General features: G+C 38.7%; 1 protein-coding gene across 1 annotated transcript in view; it reads right to left on the bottom strand.

Moving 5' to 3' along the window:
• Positions 1 to 6,119: 6,119 nt before the first annotated feature.
• The window catches only part of LOC124270587 (parapinopsin-like), a 42,875-nt gene continuing 34,891 nt past the window's right edge, over positions 6,120 to 14,103 (bottom strand). Inside the window, exons 2-4 of the mRNA XM_046705602.1 lie at positions 11,997 to 12,857; positions 8,539 to 8,644; positions 6,120 to 6,797 (exon numbers count right to left, since the gene is read on the bottom strand). Of these exons, the coding sequence (XP_046561558.1) occupies positions 6,340 to 6,797; positions 8,539 to 8,644; positions 11,997 to 12,662 (1,230 nt within the window). The 5' untranslated portion in view covers positions 12,663 to 12,857 and the 3' untranslated portion in view covers positions 6,120 to 6,339. The remainder of the gene's footprint in view (positions 6,798 to 8,538; positions 8,645 to 11,996; positions 12,858 to 14,103) is intronic.

The raw sequence follows: 14,103 nt of genomic DNA, 5'->3' as shown, positions 1-14,103 counted from the left end.
TCAGAGGCCTCAACGTATGTGTGAATCCCAATAGTAGAGTACCATGGCTGAACAAACAATGTATCTGAGTATGCATAGTTTCTGCTTCGTAAGTCTATTCTTCAGTTTTTGGAGAATAGAACCCACACGTTTTGTCCACGCCAGCCATTGAAATCGAGCCTGACGTAAAATAGAATAAAAATATATAAAACGTCATACTAGTGTACTTGGATGTTTTGTATTAAACTCGAAGATGTCATGGGAGCAGAGAAACAACGACTTATGAGATTGATTTTGATGCTGTCCATAGATTCATGAATCTGTGTACATGAATCTTATAAGTATACATTTTGGCCTAAAGCACCTGAAGTATACAAGATATATCTAACCATGCTTTCGGTGACGAAACACCACCTGTTGCCAAATAAATTATAAATAATAAAAAATGTGATGGTTCACCTGTTAAAGTAGACTAGGACGCCCCCAGCAAATGCTGCTCGTATCATCATATGCTTATTACTAGTATATTTTGAAAGTTATTTTTTAAATTGGCATGCCAAGGTAGAAGAAACTGTTTGTCTCACATCTGTTTGTTGCTGTATTTTCTATTTATTTATTTAATTACAATACGTCATTGCTAGTCTCTCTTAAAACCACGCTGCCATCCAACAGATGAACCTGTTATCGAACACCTGGAAATATATGACCATGCTCTGGGCATAAAGCGTGCATGTATTTGGCGGGACAATCATGCTTAAGTACAAAACACGTCATTGAGGTTAGGGATAATTAAGACCATTTTGCCATTAGTAGTGAACCGTTCACGCTTTCACGTATGAACTTCGTGTATATTGGTCCCTTGCCAAGTGAAGTAAAACATTGATCCAATGAATTCAAAATGTAATTGTCCCAAAGAGGAACCTGTTACCGATGTGTAAACCGACCAAGTTCAATTGCTAATTGTATCAGATAAATATGCCATTTAAGTCACTGTGCAGGGTTTTCTAAAACATCTCATTCACGATGCGGTTCCGACTTGGATACAATATTGCCTTTCATTTCCTATATGTTTTGATAGGGGTTTTCCTTTATTGTTTTTGTACACAAATATGGTTACATGTAATGTGGCAATATATTGCCCATTTGGGCTGTTAACTCAAGCGCTGTTTGCATAGACTGCCTGTAATCTAACTTCGATGGCTGACTTAATCTAAACAATTGATTGTTGTCAGCATGACATGACATGAAAAGAGATAATTACCACTGTGTGCTTCCTATAATTTCGTTTTCATTTCCCATATTTGCACTCAATTTCACGCTTATCAAATAGTCTCTTTGTCTCCAGGCAAATATGTATTTCCAGCTAATCGATAATGAACAAATATGTGTAGATAAACAATCACTGTCTCTTCGTCTTTGTTATTTTCTGTTTTTCAGAAGAATCGGTGGGCTAAAACAGCCCAGAGGTGAACAATGTGGGCGCCACAATCGATTATTCATAAAGTACACACAACTGTACAAGCAGGTGTCAAAAATGAAGTCGACAAACGTTTGTGTTACCCCAACTCACATATTAACCATTACTAAAGAGTGATACAATTGCCGTTTGTTCGATTTATGGAGTGTTTTTAGGGGAACATTTGTTATACACAGTTAGTCATATTTTCAGACTCTCTTTTGTGACTTCATGCTATTGAAACATCTCTTCTAAACATCCACTTTTAATATAAATTATTGAACTATTTCACGTTCTTGGTACTGGCCAATACCATATCGTATTTTGTTGGTTACCCAGCCCTGTTGGAAGTTCTGGTAACAGTATGGCTGATGCTGTGCACAACTAAAGCTACACTCAACAAATCTGTGACACCATTTCTACTTCCCAATACTGATTACAAACCTATATTTGAACGTAAAGCTGTGATCTAATGAACCAACTATTGGTTATATCTACTTGGGTTGTCAGTCCAGATTTGAAGACGTTATTATGCAACGATGTCGTATTGGCCTTTCAAGATATACACATGAGTACCTGTTGAAGGGCGAGGATCCTCTCATCTGTATCCCATGTGATGGAATAATCACGGTCAATCATGCCCTGCTTGACTGTATTGGTCTTTCCATCACAAAAGGATCAATATTTCAGTATAAAAACAATGAGGGATGTTTTTGACCAGGTTTTTCAAAAATATATTGAATTGTTTGAAACATTCAGATCAATATGTTTCTTGAATAGATAAATAGCACAATCGGCAATGACTAAATTGATGATGTAAATGCAGCTAGGGTCCATGCAGGAATCAAACGTACAGTAAGACCCCATGGTCCTTAGTATGGTGATCTGCCTTCAGTTGTTGACGATTTGTAGCTTGCTTTATATGTTGTATTGTCTAGGTTTTGGATTTACATGCTGGTTTTACATCAGGTTCTATATCTGCGATTTTCTGGTGGTTTTTAGTGTAGTTCTTCAACATGTTTTATGTTTTCGATTTATGTGTCATGAATGTATAACATGTTTTGGTCACTATTTGGCTAAAATACTGCTGATGTGACCAGAAATCTTATCTCACTCACTCAATTTTATAGCAGTTCATAAATATTCATGATGTCGTCAGAATAGTTCAGTATGTTATGCCCGCCGTGATATTGCTGGAATATTGCTAAAAGCGGCGTAAAACTAAACTCACTCACTCAGTATGTTATGATTATGGGAATGATTTATCATTATTTGGTATGTTTTTGTAGCATTTGCAGTAGTATCACGAAGCCTTTTTAAACGTAGCAAGAGTAATGATTGATATACTGTCCATGTAGAGTTGGGTGTCAAGGTCTGTCTGAATGCGAACATGATCCCTGCCTGTAAGAGGTAAAGGTCTAAATGGTGAGCCATCTTCGGATTTCCTTTCATATCTATGCTGAATCACACCAAATGGGAATCTGATTCACGATCTCATGTCCTAAAGGTAGGTGCTTGTGTAGACGTCGTTTTCGTCATTAAGTGTCAAACTGGGACATTGTGTGTGCATTACATAAAGTGATGTATTAGTACAAAGAATTTCCAGAGCCTAACTAACTCGCCTTACAGAATCACCTAACGACAAAGTACATGCATAAGATCAAATAACACTGAGAGTCCAATAAACCGTAAAGGTATCCAGATCGATTGCAAACACTATATCAAAAAACAAATATAGAACAAATGTGTTCTGTAGACAATACATTTTTATGATCAACTGTTTAGTGTAGCAAATCATTCATACATGGAAATCTATATGGACACCAAGGAATTGCATGAACGCATATTGTATATTGCACAGTGTTGATTATTTTTAACTTGAAGAAATACATGAACAGGATCTTTAGAATTGAATTCATGACATTACACAAGGGTATAGCCTGCTGTGAGAAGTATGAAGTAAATCCAGAACATTACACAAGGGTATAGCCTGCTGTGAGAAGTATCAAGTAACTGAAAAATGTGTACACGCACGAACGAACGAACGCTCACACAAACATACATGCATGCATGATTGATTTTGATGTACACAGGTTGATCCCACCAACTATCCCATTCGCTGCAATCTGCAGTTCGATGCAATCTTGAGCAACGTACCACCAAAATCGTTGTAAACATTGATGTTGTCCACAGATATCGGATATCCACACTTAAACTTTCCCACGTGTTTAGCACCAGCTCCTGACAGTGATATCGTTGCGTAGTGCTCGTTATATACAATGCTATAGAGAAGACACTTTGAGGTTGAGCTTTTTAGTGTCATACCCATCTGACGTTAAACATGAACTTGCACAGAATACAATATGATCATTTGTATTTACAATTCATAATTTGGAAAACTCGCTCTTGAACTTTTATCTGCTTTATATTTCAATGAAACCGAGTAAAAAGTTCGAACATGTTTTCTGTTCTCCATATTACATACAGTCCGTTTGAGTCAGAAACGGACCGATGAATTGCAAATTTTATCATTGTACAAAATTGCCACATAAATATAAATCGTACACATGTTTATCATTTACTAATACCCAACAGCTTTCTTATATTTGAAAATTTTCCGGACTCCACCAAAACAGTTGTTTAAGAAACTATCATCAGGAAAACGCAAAAGTTGTTATCTGTCGCGGCGGGGTGAAAGCGCAGAAACGGAACAGCCACTATCTCGTCGGGCACGGGATACACATGCCTGATGAAAAATGAAGTTGAATGCTGACGTGAAACAGTTGATGATTAAAGTGTACGATGTTTTCCGTGCTGAAGCCGAAAGGGGCAAACCATTTGATGCCATTGATAAATTCCGTAAGCGGGCAGCAAAAGCTTTAGGAGTATCAGCAAGGGTACTGACAAATGTTCTGGAACGCAAACATTGTGAGGGTGATGCGAAGCAGGTAGGGGTCGTGTCAAAATCACACAAATTAAAACATTTGGACAACTGTCAAAATAACCTTGTAAGGCAGTCTATCAACAAGCTCTATTCTGAAAACAAATACATGTCGCTGAAAATTTTAAAAAAAGCATTTGAAGCAAGAACACAACCTCAGAGTATCAAAGTACACTCTCTGGCGACTCTTACACTCTTTCGGGTATCGTTATAAGAAAATTTCGGGGGAGAATAGGTCAGTACTCTGTGAACGCCCTGATATCGTTCGCTTGAGAAATAATTTTCTCAGGGTTATAAAGAAGAAGCGCGAGGAAGGGTTCGAACCAGTGTACGTGGACGAGACCTGGGTCAATGCCTCGCACACTGCCAGCAGTCAGTGGCTACCCGATGGGGGTGATAAGGGGTCACGTAGAAAGCTGCCTCTAGGGAAAGGAGAGAGACTAATCATTCTCCATGCTGGTTGCTCCAGCAAAGGCTTTCTCCCAGGTTGCGACTTGGTATTCAGGGCAAAGTCCACAAATAACAGAGACTACCATTCCGAGATGAATGGTGCGTTTTTCCTCGATTGGGTTAAAAAACAAGTTGGTACCAGCTCTACCAGAGAAGTCTTTTATCGTAATGGACAATGCCCCATACCACAGCGTGCAGGACCCCGACAGTAAAGCCCCGACATCGAAATGTCGAAAGGTGGTATGATATCATGGTTCTACAAATTTCAGATCGCACAGCCTTCAAAGGCAACGAAACCTCAGCTATATGAGATCATAAAACCCCACAAAGGTGAACCTTTCTACAAAGTTGACAGTTACATAAAAAGTAATGGTCACGATATTCTGCGACTTCCACCCTATCACTGTGACCTTAACCCCATTGAAATGATATGGGGTATTGTCAAAGGAGATGATGCCAGATCAAACACAACTTTTAGATTACGTGACGTAGAGGTTTTGGTTAAGGAATCCCTTAACAAAATCACGACTGAAACTTGGCAAATCTGTGTCAACAAGGTAGCTAACGTCATTGAACAAGGTTACTGGTCTTGGGATGGCTTACAACAGGCAACTGTGGCACCACTTGTCATCCCTTTCAGTCGTGACTATGACACTACGACAGACAAGCAACCGACAGGTCTCCCGGAATAGATTCTGAGATGTCCCCCGCCATGACTGGCTGTTCCGTTTCTGCGGTTTCACCCCGCCGCGACAGATAACAACTTTTGCGTTTTCAATGATGATATTTTCTTAAACAACTGTTTTGGTGGAGTCCGGAAAATTTTCAAATATAAGAAAGCTGTTGGGTATTAGTAAATGATAAACATGTGTACAATTTATATTTATGTGGCAATTTTGTAAAATGATAACATTTGCAATTCATCAGTCCGTTTCTGACTCAAACGGACTGTAGATATAATAACACATTGAGATCGAAAAGTTTGTGTTCTGTATGAAAAAAAACTTAAATACTTTTTATACTTCAGTGTGAACAAAGACGTTAGAAAGTGAGCATGTCCTTTTAGGATCAGTTGCAGTTCAAATGCATCAAAGCACGTCCATAATTTTTTTTACATATTTTGTTCGTCCAATATATGTGAACGCTGAACCTTATTATTTGATGCAACAACCATCGGAATACTTTCATAAATACCGGATGTGAGCAAATCACAACATTGTTGTCAAAATGTAGATGTCGCTACAATATAAATATTATGAGATTTTTATGATTAAAATAAAAATAAGGCTCATCACGATTTGTAACCTTTGCACATTTACATATCTGCAAGTATCGTTTACAACAGGTATTATGAGCAGATCGCATTACTATGGTGATTCTATTTCACATACATGGAATGTTCGTCAGTACTTACACTGGGCACAACGTCACGGTTGACATAAATGACACAATACTCTTTCTTCAATTATAGTAAGGAATCACGTTTTGATCAGCTTCTCAATAATAACTGCACTTAAATATCCGCTATATTTCCGGTACTTAAATCGGACAACTCAGCTCTATGTATTACACATCTACCATTGACCGGAGACTCCCTTGGTGATAATTCTTCCACAACAGTATGATCGACAGCGATACTATCCTTCATTAAAGTAAGACCAAACGTCTGACCGGCTTGGCTTTTCTTTCCACTAAGGAACCCAAATCTGTAACTCCTGGCCTCCGAAGACGCCTGTCTCGGTTCAGTATTGCTGTCCGCATCATTCCTCAATGTCGCGCACGGTAGGAGTTCACAGAAAGCATTCCTGAACTGAGCGTTTGTGCCTATGTAAATCACAGGGTTCCATAATCCATTGCACTTAGCAACAAGAGCCGGGATCGTTGCCATCAAAGGGGAAATAATATCTCCTGCACCAAACGCCGACATGAAAGATACAGCCGTATATGGGAGCCATGACAGCAGGTACACGCCTACAACAGAAGAAAACAGATGACATCTGATGGACTTGATACCAACTACAACAGAAGAAAAGAAGATGACATGTGATGGACTTGTTACCAACTACAACAGAAGAAAAAAGATGACATACGATGGACTTGGTACCAAATACAACGGAAAAAAATATGACATTTGCAGGACTTGACACCAACTTCAACAGAAGAAAAAAGATGATATGTGATGGACGTGATACCAATTTCAACAGAAGACAAAAGATGACATACGATGGACTTGGTACCAAATACAACGGAAAAAAAGATGACATTTGCAGGACTTGACACCAATTTCAACAGAAGACAAAAGATGACATACGATGGACTTGGTACCAAATACAACGGAAAAAAAGATGACATTTGCAGGACTTGACACCAATTTCAACAGAAGACAAAAGATGACATATGATGGACGTGATACCAATTTCAACAGAAGACAAAAGATGACATACGATGGACTTGGTACCAAATACAACGGAAAAAAAGATGACATTTGCAGGACTTGACACCAATTTCAACAGAAGACAAAAGATGACATACGATGGACTTGGTACCAAATACAACGGAAAAAAAGATGACATGAGCAGGACTTGACACCAACTTCAACAGAAGAAAAAAGATGACATGTGATGGACGTGATACCAATTTCAACAGAAGACAAAAGATGACATACGATGGACGTGATACCAATTTCAACAGAAGACAAAAGATGACATACGATGGACTTGGTACCAAATACAACGGAAAAAAAGATGACATTTGCTAGGACTTGACACCAATTTCAACAGAAGACAAAAGATGACATATGATGGGCTTGGTATCAAATACAACGGAAGGAAAAAGATGACATGTGATTGACTTAGTACCAAATACAACGGAAGGAAAAAGATGGCATATGATGGACTTGGTACCAAATACAACGGAAGGAGAAAGATGACACGTGATGGACTTAGTACCAAATACAACGGAAGGAAAAAGATGACACGTGATGGACATGGTACCAACTACAAGAGAAGAAAGTAAATGACATATGATGGACTTGATACCAACAATTACTCGGCACACGTTAGTTTTGTTTCTCCATCGCATCAAATGTAAGGCATAACACTTATTAATCTATCCTCGCAGGGTTTTGTTATACATGTTTCAAAAACTGGCTTCCCATAGATTAAACTGCTGGGCAAAAGATAGCATACTCTTGTAAATTTGATTTGACCAAACCATCACAATTTCAAAACGGTACGAGTGTGATAACATTATCCGAAACACTATATAAAACTACAACTCTGATGTCGGTTTCAAATACATGACCATTACTCGTGTCTTTATATTCCCTCTAACTCAGCGGTTTCTTTCGCTTTTGTATTTGTAATATATTTGAAAAAAAATGTAAACGCACAAAAAATGACTGTTTTGCCCATTTGCTGCAACAGACGAGTCAAGAGCAGCTCCGACCATATAATTATGTAAATGAATTCGTAATATACATTTTGATTTGTCTCTATAATAACACATACATATGAGATTAGTCCTTGTTATATACACGAGGAGGTAGTCTCGTGCTAAAAGCATTAACTCGTCACGCCTCGTCGATTACCACATAAGGAAAATGACTGAAACTTCATTCTTGTGTCCTCTCGTCCTTTGCTGCAAAACTGTTTAAAGATGAGAAAACCCACTCACGTACTCAACATCTGATAAGTATACAGGTTATACTTACAAACCATGAGCAAACATGTCTTAAACAACTTTTGTTCCAGTCTGAGATTCTTTCTGGCCACTCGACTCTTTGAGTCCCACACATTACATTTTGCAATATTCCGGACCTGAAATGAAAATGGGAAATCGAATTAAATCAGTTTCTAAGTTTGTGTTCGTATATGAACCACATTCCAATTTCTGTTATTTGGATAAAAGATTGATAGTACTTTGAAAAGGTTTTCGTGTATGTGGTGTTTTTTGCCTGCTGTGTATGGTTGGTTGCAGTTCAAAGGAGACAACAAGACTTCTAGCCTGCTCATGCAGCTTCACTAATGGTCGCACAGCTAAATCTATAACCTCACATGGTTTTTCGACGTGATGGAATGAGAAGATGTTTCAACAAACATGCCAAATAGATAGCAATCTAATCTCCACGTGAATTTAGTAATAGGAGGGCTTTTTAACGGTGATAGGAGCAGCAGTCTTGGAGTGACCCTTGAGAACAATGTAATCGTGGCAATATGTATGCCCAGTCCTTTCCTCTGACATGTTTCCGATAACAAGCTGTTCAGAGCTGACAACATTATATAACATCGGACATAACGGGATTTTATCACTTGATTGCACCGTCCGTCTACCCGTACCAGTCAATTTTTGTATCAAAGAACACGTGCGTAAGTAAATTTTGGTTTTCGTCCTAGTAGGAAAATTCCTGGATCAAATCACCCGAAAGTGATTTCGTTCCAGGTCAACTGCTGAATGATTGCATATTAGGATCAAATCTGCTCTTGAGCTAGAAATGGTGGATAAAATGAAACACACAGGAACTGGATATTCGGTGTTGAAACGCGAATCAAAATTGTGTAACGACCTAGTAACGTGTTCATAAGGCATATAATCGTTCCTTCAGGCCCATGTTTAAGTGTATACTTTCTTTTGCCAAGTTGATTATTTTTCAATCACTTTTACGCATCTAAACACAATTCAAAATCTGACACAATAATTAGGAGATATCTTAAACGTCCCTTTACTCCATGGGCTCGGATATAAAGTGGAACCTCAAATCATTTGGATAAAGTCTTACATTGGTCAAATGGAATTCCGTCCCTGATGAACTTAAGCTATCTCCAACCCTTGAAAACTTTAAGTGTCATCTCAAAACATTTCTCTACAAAACGTTCTATATCGATGGACTTCATTAATGCTTTATTCATTGTGAGCGCAATGAGCATACCGGTCGGCGCTATGTAGAGTGACACATTAAAGTAAGCGTATGGCCGCAGCCTTTCCCCAAATCAGTTTCTGCTCTGTTAAATATTCATCACAGTTTTTCTGATTATCCTGATCATCATCCGCAATAATACACAAACCAATTATTCCCCCGTTATTCTGATTTCCTATTGATGTGCACTGTAAACTCCGGATTGTCATGTACGATCATTTACGATTTATCTGTGAGTGAGTGAGTGAGTGAGTGAGTGAGTGAGTGAGGATAGTATTCAAGCTATATCACGGCGGGGGACATCAGTAATATTCTCCCCATGTGGGGAAGCGAACTCCGGCGTGACGAGCGACCGCTTTAACCACTAGGCCCTCGAAACTTCTGAACTAAACCTATGCATGATATATTGATGTCTCTCGTCCACAATGATCCACCCTGTTAGAAGGCGTATCATACGTCTCTCCCCAATACATTCATAGCTCCTCTGACAATATACGGTCACCCAAACTGTAATGTTTCATTCACTGCATGTATGTAGCATGGTTCACATCTAACATAACGAATCACAATATAAGACGTTTTGCATAGACAGACATATGTTTCAAAGTATGGTAAATACACCTGCTTGCTTGCTTTGCAGGCTTTACACCAAACACACTCACTCATTCATTTTTGGTCTTTGGAATAATTACATTAATTTGTGTTTATCTTGACCCATTTCCCACAAACACCACTAATGTTCTTACTGACCTTGTGTCGTGCCACTTGTTAACTCTATATGTAATAATGAGGGATCAATCGATCACTTCTACACTAAAAACTACCCATGACATATATACGGCTCATTGCCCTTCACTCATAAGTACTTTTATAGCTCGTCTGATATTGCTCTTTTGCCATTTTAATATCATTGTTCGTAGGGGCGTCATCATAACTGAATCTCGTGATGTAATCCTATATTTATGGGCTTCGGTTTTCTTCGAACAACACGGGAAACACAACACGCTTTCATAGTTGAAGTTCCACTGATGAGATGTGCTTTACGCATCACTTACACAGGTGTGGATTTAATTCTTGCGTTCACAAAGGATATTATATGAAAAGTGAAACAAGTACAAGACTACTACATAACCTATGCTTAGAAACCATATAACATAATCCATCTAAATGTTAGTCGGCAACAGGGACATTTGTAAACAGATTTCTGTCATCGGCATCAAACTACTGCTCTTTTGCCATTTTGATATCATTGTTCGTAGGGGCGTCATCATAATTGAATTTCGTGATGTAATCCTATATTTATGGGCTTCGGTTTTCTTCGAACAGCACGGGAAACACAACACGCTTTCATAGTTGAAGTTCCACTGATGAGATCTGCTTTACGTATCACTTACACAAGTGTGGATTTAATTCTTGCGTTCACAAAGGATATTATGTGAAAAGTGAAATAAGTACAAGGCTACAACATAACCTATGTTTAAAAACCATATAACATACTCCATCTAAATGTTAGTCGGCAACAGGGACATTTGTAAACAGATTTCTGTCATCGGCATCAAACTACTGGCAGCTATTCTGTGTCCGGAGTGGGGTAGCCATGTTAATGTGCAAGATGATATTTCAGTCGTCAGCCACTGTAAAGCCGGCTTTACTGCGAACTTATACAAGCAGCCACGCACGCACTTAACGCTTGCAAATATCTCAAAGTGGGACCAGCACTACGGTCTATCCAGACGTTACTATATACTTATTGGGTGAGCCAGAATGCAAGTTCTTACTTCTGTGTAAGTGTAGAGTTGTCACAATGACTACTGCATGCCAGAATAACGTCAGATTTGACATGATGTTTTCACAATATATTGGAAATAGTAAATGTGATCATGAATTGACTATTGTCTGCCATAGGATAATTATGGTCATGACGTTATGGTCGTACTGTTTGGTGATTGAACACAATCACTTACACTTGCCTAAACTCCTATCTTAGTAATAGAAGAAAGTTGGCTTTAAAGATGCCCTTCCGTTAAAACTGTTATACAACTGTAATGGAATATTAACACAAAATAGATATTTCGGAGGAAAAGAAATGGCTTGATATACTCAGAATATGACATTATGCAATCTTTAGAAATGGTAAAAATAAACTATACAGTTGTTAAAAGATTGGTTTTAGTTATTAGGCATAAATATTTCACAATAGGAACAATATTTCAGTATTTAGCAATAAGGACACAGTTACGTCTATCTCGACTCACCGTCATGTAAACATTGTAGTAGGAGAAGGCCATGAGACACAAGGGGAAGATGAAGCAGAAGGAGAAGATGATGATGATGTAGCTGATGTTGACGGGGTCTTCACTCTGCCATACAATACTACAAGAAATCCCGACTCCTTCCAAGTTATACTGATTCCACCCTACCAGAGGAAGAGCAGCCCAGAAGAAGCCCAACCCCCAACACGCGGAGATTGCAGTGGCTGCCACTCGATGCGTAATCTTATAGGACAAGAGGGGCTTCGACATCACAATGTATCGGTCAACTGATATGGCGGCCAGAAGGTACATGGAGGTAAGGCCTAGGAAGTACACCATGAAACCTTCAAGAACACAGACCACATGGCCAAACACCCATCCATGGCTGAAGCTGGCGGCACATGAAATGGTTGAGAAAATTGCCATCAGAATGTCGCATATACTTAACGACATGATGAACAGATTTGTCGGCGAGCGTAATGTCTTATTTCTGAGGAACACAAGTAATCCGCATCCGTTGGCGAAAAAGGCGACGACGGAGACAGTACAAAAGACTGAACCCATGACATTGTATCCGATTGCAGGTAGAGGAATGTCCGTAGCGGGAGCCTCTGTCGTCACTGTGGACACTGTAACAGTGTTAATGTTGAAGACTGAATACGATGTCATATTAAAGTGGTATTATCGCTTATCTCCAGAACTAATTTTAACGAACAAAACATGGTGTCTTCTTCCATCATGTCCTCGCGAACAAAGGGTTGCGTCAGGTCTGTTCTGGTCTTGCCATCATGTGTTTGTCCTGAACACAATTAAGAGTGTCACGTTAAACTCATATATCTGTTTGCACCGTGACATCCTTTAATCCTGCAAGAAAGCAAAATATTGTTAGATGAGACTTGCACGGTTCATTTTGATATTACACGTGTGCTGGAAACATCAGTGATGTTTGACTTTTGAAGAACCAGAATGACAATGTAATGTGACTTGGCATGACATTGCACATCTGTTACATCTTAAATTGAGTTTACATGCATCGATACGCTATCAAGTATTGCTGTGAAACCTGCCACATCCAATCTTTCCCATTGTCAAATTGAAACGATTGATCCAACTTCCACTGAACGCTGGGACTGTCATGTGTTGGAAGCGAATATGTTCAAGGTCCATCAACACATCAACGCCTTCATACAACGATACATCAATACTTTGCTCTAAAGGTCACAATGTTTCTTTAAGTAAAGGTTAAAGGAGTGAGTGAGTTACTATTTAACGTCACATCGGCAATATCTCAGCCATATCGTGACGAAAACAATCCATACAATAAAAAGTGGAAACATTTTGAAGATAAAAACCTGTCGACGATGGACAGTAAAAAGACTAGAGAATCACAGATATAAATATAAAACTAGCGAGCAAAGTTAAAATATTCCAATCAAAGAAGACAATACAATATAAAATACGGGCTATAGATTGCCAACAATTGAAGGTAGATCACCATACTAGTGCCCATGGGGACTTACATTACGTTTGCTATCTGCATGGACCCGAGCTGGATTTACACCATCCCTTCAGCCATTGGCGTTGATGCTGAGATTTAGCCATACATTAAAACACAAAAATACTACGATTAAAAACCTGGTACACTTAAATTGACTTGAAATGTTTTGGGACTTACGTACCTAAAGGTTAAAGAGAAGTATTAACATGTTTATATGTAATGATTTAGTAGAATGCGCGTTTGATCAACGAGTGCTTTACTGGGTCATCTTTGTACCTAACAGATATATGTAGTCAGATACAGCTGATCAGTATATTAATGACTAGACTAGATTAGGCATCAAAGAGTCGACTTAATAAAAGCGTAATAAACAAACTTCGAAAAGTTGCTTCTTATAAATTATTGATTGGGTTTGATATCCGTTATTAAGGAGCAAAGGGGTGATAGTTAAGTGAATGGGCGAGACTGGCTAAATTCTGCTGTATCTCGGTGTATAGTATTTACGAGAAGTAAGCACATATTAATGTAGCTTTCAGGTGTTTACCAGTCCGATGGAACCAAAATGCAAAGGTGCTTCAATCCAATTGTTGTCATTCAAATCTAGCCTTTATC

This window comes from Haliotis rubra, unplaced genomic scaffold (assembly GCF_003918875.1).
Source record: "Haliotis rubra isolate DU_JTF1 unplaced genomic scaffold, ASM391887v1 Scf153, whole genome shotgun sequence".
In the NCBI taxonomy this organism is placed as follows: Eukaryota; Metazoa; Mollusca; class Gastropoda; order Lepetellida; family Haliotidae; genus Haliotis; species Haliotis rubra.
The sequence above is the reverse complement of the archived record's forward strand: the minus strand, read 5'-3'. Positions and strand labels throughout refer to the sequence as shown.